Here is an 8,137-nt window from a genome sequence, read left to right as displayed (position 1 = left end):
GCTTTACTTATCACATTTTTCTTAAAACTGCCTTGTTAGTTAAGGGCTTGTAAATAGACATTTCACTGTTGTATTCGATGTTTTTGGATGTAACGAGTGTCACAGCAGGACCAGGGAATCCAGCTTGCAGATGTCAAGAGTGACGTGGTGTCCTGACATCCCTGGTGATATAATCATATATCAATCACACCTGAAGGGCAAAGGCGCATCTGGCAGGCAGAGTTGACATGGCACCAGTGAGCAAGCCTGTGTCTGGCCGGGCAGGTGGCGTGTCAGACTATCAGGAACAGAGGTCACTCCAGGCAGCAAGGCAGTGAGGGGGGGGGTTGTACTGTGGCGAAAGCCATTAGATAATTAAACCATCCATACAGTGTGAAGTTTAAGAATAAATAAAAGTCATCTGAAACCCTATTGTGCAGAGGAATTATCTTTTTTTCAGTTGACAGGGAACGCTATCTGAAAAGCTACAGCAGCTGCCTCTTTTCTCTATAAAATAGGCCTAAAAATAGATGTTCCGTTATTGTACTAATTAAATATACATGATATGTAAATAAAGTGCATTCTACAAGTTGGGAGCAATTATTTATTCTCCTCTGATCCTTTCAGCTCCACCCAGGAGAATATGCAATTTGACCTAAAGACACGTCAGGCGTCTGTCAAAATACAGGGAAATCGGCTAAAAATAAAATAAGGCATTGGTTAGAGGCCTCTACTTATATTACGTGAAAAGGTTGTCAAGAAGCTCTCCCAGCAATGTGGCCACTTTCGAGAGCACAACATTACTCATTTGGAATTCTGACAATTTGATATAGCCTTCTCCCTAACATATGTTTTACCAAGCAATCAGCTGCATGAATGCCAGTGGGGAATTCTGTGTCAATATCACACACAAAACCGGTTTCATTGGACAATATACAGCACAAAGCAATTTACAACCAATCATGTGTAGTTATGAGACTGTGGAATTCCAAGTGGGACATTTCTTCAAGGCTGACCCAAAACAGTAACAGGTCTTGTCAATCCTATTTACTGAACACGTATTGTAAGGAATCCATTGGGATAAAATAAATACACACACAGGCAGTTATGCATAGCTTGTCTCTGTGACCCCGGAGAGAGAAAGACAAAAACACTTTATTATTAGCTAGTTATTAGTCAATGAAGCGTGGGAATGCCAGGCGGGTTGGCAGCCATTTCCCTCCTAATCACCAGAGCTCTCAGTCAAGAGACCACCTCAGACAGCAGGCTTCTCTTAAACCGGACTGTAGTTGACATGCATGTAAAAATCAAACGAGTGTTCACGTTATTAACCCAGCCTGATAGCTAAATGAAATGTACTCGTAAATCTGAGGTTTGCTTTAGCAGGTGCATCAGAAATCTTCAAATTACATTCACACTATAGAGGCAAGAAGCTGCTGTGTACTGCACTTGCAACCCAGTCTGAGCTGCAAGCTGTAAATAGCACACAAAAGGAATAAGATTTGTGAAACATTTATTAGCTTAACATGAGCATGCATTTGTACATAACTCTGTATACAGATGGATAGCTCATTAATAGAAAAGTGTAATCTGGCTGTTCTGTTGCATGAGCATCAATTTAAACAATGCCTTTGTAAGCACCCACTGACCATTTTTCTTTCTGGTATAGAATGTGTAATGTTAATCTGTGTGACCACCACCAAAGCAAAACAGTGATATTGATAAGAAAATATACAACCTTATGCAATATCGCCATTAAACAACTGTACCTAGCACTCTAAATCATCCCAACAATATCCAAGATTTTGGATCTCTCTGAAACTGAACATAAAGCCATCATTCATGACATTAAACCTTGAGAATCACCTCCGGACACAATTGTAGGCAACTGTCTGTAAGCAGGTGTACGTTTTTGATTGAGCAGCAAAGTCTTGGTCAATCCCCTTGTACCTGCACTATTAAAACATCATTATTGTTAGTAGGCTATTCCATGTTAAGAAAGGCGAAAGAAACCCCACTCATTTTACAACCCGGGTCGTATTTTGGTACAATATAAGATTTAGCTGAGATTGGGTAAATAAATAAACATGAGAGGTTTTCAATCAGATAAAATGTACATTTATTACTTACAATAATTTATACCACCCTGAAACAGAGGTTGTGCCTGCTAATGGATGATGATGAGCCAGACAGAAACACACTGATCTGTGATCTCAGTCCCAAAATTTAGCCTACAATTACTGTGTCCTCATCTGGGAACTCATAGAAGGGCACCTCAAGGTTGAGTGGGGCTGGACCTTTCCTGATGCGGCCAGAGGCATCGTAGTGAGAGCCATGGCAGGGGCAGTAGTATCCGCCATAGTCACCAGCATTGGCGATGGGTACACAGCCCAGGTGGGTGCACACGCCAATAACAATGATCCATTTTGGGTTGGCGACGCGGTCCTTGTCGTGCTGGGGGTCACGTAGCTCAGCCATATCCACAGCTTCCTCTGCGGCGATCTCTTTCTCAGACCGGTGGCGGATGAACAGAGGCTTGCCCCTCCACTTGAAGGTCATATTCTTGCCCTCTGGGATCTCTCCCAGCTTGACCTCGATCTTGGACATGGCCAGGACATCAGCTGAGGCACTCATGGAAGAGATAAACTGCGTGGCCACGGTCTTGGCTGTGTAGACACCAACCACGGCTGTGGCCCCGGTGACAAGGTAGGAGAAGGTTTTCCTGGACTCGCTGCTCTCCTGAGAAGATTTCTTGGGGTCAAGCAACTCAGGCCGACGGTAATCAGAGAAATCTGGCACCTTGATGTCGGTGTGAGCGAATCGGACTGCAGCTTTTGCTGAAAAATAAAACAAGTCCATTAGATAAACAATCAAAACAGTATTAAGAGAAAGACAGTGGCATGTGATAGGAAAGTACCAGAGGGCACATTATAGAAGCAGATGCATCCAAGTCAATAGCTAGTAAGATAGCAAATTAATGATCAGATTGTATGAACGTGAAGTTTAAATACAAAGTAGCTCGCTAGCAAGCTTTCTAATAGTTAGTTAGCCCATTAGCTGAGTATTCATTGTGTATTGCAATGGAAAACCGTTTGATTCTTAAACGGATCAAACGCAATGATTACCCCCCTGAATTTGTCCATTATAAACTCTTTTGTTATAAAACATTTTGCAACAAAATCTGCCTAATGAACACACCCTTGACCTACATGTTAGCTACCAACTCCCTTGCTAAAATGTAAGGTTAAACTAGTGACCAAGAAAACTCTCCTGACTCTAGCCACCAGAATCCGACCCTACCATTACACTGACCTGCATTGGGGTCAGAATGCAAACATGGTTACATTACGACACTGGAGACGGCACAAGATACAGGTCCACGTACCTCAATGAATGGATGGGATATGCCACTGTACTCAATTTTACCTTAATCCACACCGATACATCTTAAATCAATTTTTATTTGTCACATGCTCCGAATACAAAATACAAAAGGTGTTCACCTTACAGTGAAATGCTTACTTCAAAGCTCTTAAAACCTCTTGGTGTTAGGGGGTAGTATTTTCATTTTTGGAAAAAAAACGTTCCCGTTTCAAACGGGATATTTTGTCAGGAAAAGATGCTAGAATATGCATATAATTGACAGCTTTGGATAGAAAAAAAAACTGATGTTGCAGGCGAAAGCCCGAGAAAAATCCAATCCGGAAGTGCCCCAGGTTTTGAAAGCGCTGCGGTCCAATGACTCCCTATTCAGCTGTGAATGTACCATCAACGAGCTTACGCTTTCTACGTATTCCCCAAGGTGTCTACAGCATTGTGACGTAGTTTTACACATGTCTGTTGAGGAATAGCTGTAGGCGGCCACATTGCGTAAGTGGTCACATGGTGGCTCCGAGAGAGATTCTCTCGTAAAATAGGTAGCCATTACTCCAATCGGTCCTAGTGAAAAAGAAATTGTCCAGACGGATATATTATCAAATAGATATTAGAAAAACACCTTGAGGATGGATTCTAAACAACGTTTGCCATGTTTCTGTCGATATTATGGAGCTAATTTGGAATATTTTTCTGCGTTGTGGTGACCGCAATTTCCGGGCGATTTCTCAGCCAAACGTGAAGAACAAACGGAGCTATTTCGCCTACAAAAATAATCTTTTGGGAAAAAATGAACTTTTGCTGTCCACCTGAGAGTCTCCAGAGTGAAAACATCCGAAGTACATCAAAGGTATTTAATTTGATTGCTTTTCTGATTTCCGTGACAAGGTTGCCTGCTGCTAGCAAGGCATAATGCTATACTAGGCTTTGATAAACTTACACAAATGCTTGTCTAGCGTTGGCTGTAAAAGCATATTTTGAAAATCTGAGATGACAGGGTGATTAACAAAAGGCTAAGCTGTGTTCCAATATATTTCACCTGTGACTTTCATGAATAGGAATATTTTCTAGGAAGATTTATGTCTGTTGCGTTATGCTAATTAGTGTCAGATGATGACAACGGTCCCGTTCATGGGATGGGGTGTCACTACAGGTTAAATTAAGAAAAAAGTAAGATAAGAAAAATAAATAATTAAAAGAGAAGCAGTGAATAACAATATCTATATATAGGGGGTACCGATACAGAGTCAATGTAAAGGGTCACTGGTGTCGAGGTAATTGAGATAATTATGTAAATGCAGGCAGGGTTGTTAAAGTGACAATGCATAGATGATAACAGAGAGTAGCAGCGTGGGGGCAAATAGTCTAGGTAAACATTTGATTAGCTGTTCAGGAGTCTTATGGCTTGGGGGTAGATACCTCTTGGACCTAGACTTGGCGCTCTGGTACCACCTGCCGTGCGGTAGCAGAGAGAACAGTCTATGACTAGGGTTGCTTGAGTCTGATGATTTTTAGGGCCTTACTCTGACACTGCCTGGTATAGAGGTCCTGGATGGCAGGAAGCTTGGCCCTGGTGATGTACTGGGCCGTACGCACTGCCCTCTGTAGTGCCTTGCGGTCGGAGGCCGAGCAGTTGACATACCAGGCAGTGATGCAATCCGTCAGGATGCTCTCGATGGTGCAGCTGTAAAATCTTTTGAGGATCTAAGGACCCATGCCAAATCTTTTCAGTCTCCTGAGGGGGAATAGGTTTGAAATACTGTTTGTTTTCCTGGAAAACTGCCGTTTCGTTCTCATGCTAGCTAGCAGTAGCCATTATGGAATGGCACATCACGTTGAACAACAAAATAAGCTGATAGGTTGACTGCAAACTGGCTGCAGTGGCTACTGCTAGCTAGCATGAGGACAAAAATTGCAGTTTTCTAGGAAAACAAGCAGTATTTCAACCTTCTCAATCTATCAGTGTGGATTAAGGTAACGTTTGGAGTGCAGTTGCATATCCCATCCCTGGATAGAGGTAAGCTTTCCGGCCCCATAATCACATGCCAGCTCCATGGCATCTTAATATAGCCATGATTGCGTTCTGACCCCAGTGTAGCCAAGTGTCGACAAGTGTAACAGTGGGGTCAGAAACTGCTGACTATCATCACTAAGAGCCACCTGTATGGGTTATGTAATGTTATTGTAACTAGAATGATCAAAATATGACATTACTTCACAAAAGGTATCAGCTAGTTAGCTATTTAGTTATTTAGCTATTCAGTTAGTTAGCTAGTCAGGTTGTGACCCCAGACTCCAGTCAGTTTCTTTAACCCAGAGGCGCAACATTGAGAGACTTACGGGAACGCTTGCAAAACAGACCATGCAAGGGTTTGCAAGGTCAATGAGGTAAGTGTTATACACAATGACGTATTTCTGCGCATGAATTTAGCAAGGTAACGTTGACAATGCATCGCCTATAAGCATGATCGGGATTTCTATTGGAGAAGCAGTTTCTGGCTATCTTCAAACTGTACTGTCTTTGTGCCCCATACTGCAGTGCTGCTCCTCCTGCTAGTTAAAATGTCTTAGCCCCGTTCATCATGGGCAACCCACTTACTTAGCTAACTAACTAGATAATTGTTAAAAATATTATTATACCCAATCGATATGTGAAGTTAATTGTACTTCTACCCAACATGTTTGTGGTTGTTGTTTGAAACCGTTTGGTCTTGACCTCGCAGTCAGCTAGCTACCTTAGTTAGCTAGTTAACTAGCCGGTTGGCTCGGCCGCTTCCAGTCAATGCACTCTACACAGCTAACATTAGCGAGCTAATTAACACTAGGCTAAATTATGAAACAATCCTCAGATTCTACAGCATATCAATTGGACTTTAGTAAAATACAACAATGACTCAAGTAAAACCCGATTACTAACATTAGCCCTGAGATACTGCTAGCTTAGCTACTTACCATTTATGCTAACTGATACTGCAGGCCCAGTCTTTGGACTCTGACCGTTCAGGGACTCGCGGGTAAGGAAAGGTTTCTTCGTGTCTACCAACACTTTCTCTCCTTTTACAACCACCCCTGGAATAAGGGCTTTGAGGGGTCCAGCAACTGCATAGTTCGTAGCCTGCAAGTATGGAGAAAATACCCCCGAACGAGCGGCAAGTGACATCATCTTTTTAGCGAGAGAGGCTCCTTGCAGTGCTAGCTAGCTACGACCTTGTCTAGACTGTGGAAGGGGAACAAGCGCTGGTTGATTACGCAACACGTCAGGTGACGAAATTACGTATATCAGAAGGGTTACTGTGTGTTACTTTTTTACTGTGATGAGCAATATCTAATCCATTCTTCTCTTAGGGAATTCTTATCTGATGAAAATACTTAAGACTTTTCTGACATTAAATTGTTTTATGTGTTTTGTTTTACACTTTTACATTTTTTTGCTCAAGTTTGAGATAACCAATCATAATTTGCATACATTTATTCCCTGCTTTGATAGCTGGGGCGGGACTAGTGGTTAGAGCGTTGGACCAGTATGAAAGCTTGGTGGATGGAATCCCCGAGTTGACCTGGTAAAAATCTGTCGTTCTGCCCCTGAACAAGGCAGTTAACGCACTGTTGGCCGTCATTGTAAATAAGAATTTGTTCTTAAATGACTTGCCTAGTTAAATTAAATGTACATTTAAATATCACATCAGGACCTACATTTAATAATTATCCTCATCATGCAGAAAAATACAAAACATTATGCATAGCTGCTATTTGTGTAACGGTTATACATTGACTTCATAGGTAGTGACATATAGATATTCAAAATACATCTTTGTCCAAATGTAGGCCCATGTCCTGCATTTTTAAAAAACATTTTTTACATTTATTTCACCTTTATTTAACCAGCTTGGCCAGTTGAGAACAAGTTCTCATTTACAACTGCAACCCGGGCAAGATAAAGCAAAGCAGTGTGACAAAAACAACAACACAGAGTTACACATAAACAAACGTACAGTCAATAACACAATAGAAAAATCTATATACAGTGTGTGCAAATGTAGGAGAGTATGGAGGTAAGGCAATAAATAGGCCATAGAAGCGAAATGATTACAATTTAGCATTAACACTGGAATGATAGATGTGCAGATGATGATGTGCAAGTAGAGATACTGGGCTGCAAAAGAGCAAGAGGATAAGAAACAATACGGGGATGAGGTAGTTGGGTGTGCTATTTACAGATTGGCTGTGTACAGGTACAGTGATCGGTAAGCTGCTCTGGCAGCTGATGCTTAAAGTTAGAGAGGGAGATAAGACTCCAACTTCAGTGATTTTTGTAATTAGTTCCAGTCATTGGCAGCAGAGAACTGGAAGGAAAGGTGGCCGAAGTAAGTTGGCTTTGGGGATGACCAGTGTAATATAGCTGCTGGAGCGCTGGGTGTTGCTATGGTGACCAGTGAGCTGAGATAAGATGGGGCTTTACCTAGCAAAGACTTATAGATGACCTGGAGCCTGTGGATTTGGCAACGAATATGTAGTGAGGGCCAGCCAACGAGAGCATACAGGTCGCAGTGGTGGGTAGTATATGGGGCTTTGGTGACAAAACAGATGATACTGTGATAGACTACATCCAGTTTGCTGAGTAGAGTGTTGGAGGCTATTTTGTAAATTACATCGCCGAAGTCAAGGATCAGTAGGATAGTCAGTTTTACGAGGGTATGTTTGGCAATATGAGTGAAGGATGCTTTGTTGCAAAATAGGAAAACGATTGGAGATTTAATCTTGGATTGGAGATGCTTAATGTGAG

At 41.9% G+C, this 8,137-nt stretch overlaps 1 protein-coding gene across 1 annotated transcript; it reads right to left on the bottom strand.

Annotated features, from left to right (window-relative positions):
- Positions 1 to 1,475: 1,475 nt before the first annotated feature.
- On the bottom strand, positions 1,476 to 6,620 carry LOC118393741 (cytochrome b-c1 complex subunit Rieske, mitochondrial-like). The gene is made up of 2 exons (XM_035786777.2): positions 6,307 to 6,620; positions 1,476 to 2,816 (listed from the first exon to the last, which is right to left on the bottom strand). Exons 1-2 carry the CDS (start codon positions 6,515 to 6,517, stop codon positions 2,206 to 2,208), a joined length of 822 nt encoding a protein of 273 aa, XP_035642670.2. The 5' UTR covers positions 6,518 to 6,620; the 3' UTR covers positions 1,476 to 2,205.
- Between the last annotated feature and the right edge of the window lie 1,517 nt (positions 6,621 to 8,137).

Source organism: Oncorhynchus keta, chromosome 14 (assembly GCF_023373465.1).
Source record: "Oncorhynchus keta strain PuntledgeMale-10-30-2019 chromosome 14, Oket_V2, whole genome shotgun sequence".
Lineage (NCBI taxonomy): Eukaryota > Metazoa > Chordata > Actinopteri > Salmoniformes > Salmonidae > Oncorhynchus > Oncorhynchus keta.
This window is presented reverse-complemented; position numbering and strand designations above follow the sequence as displayed.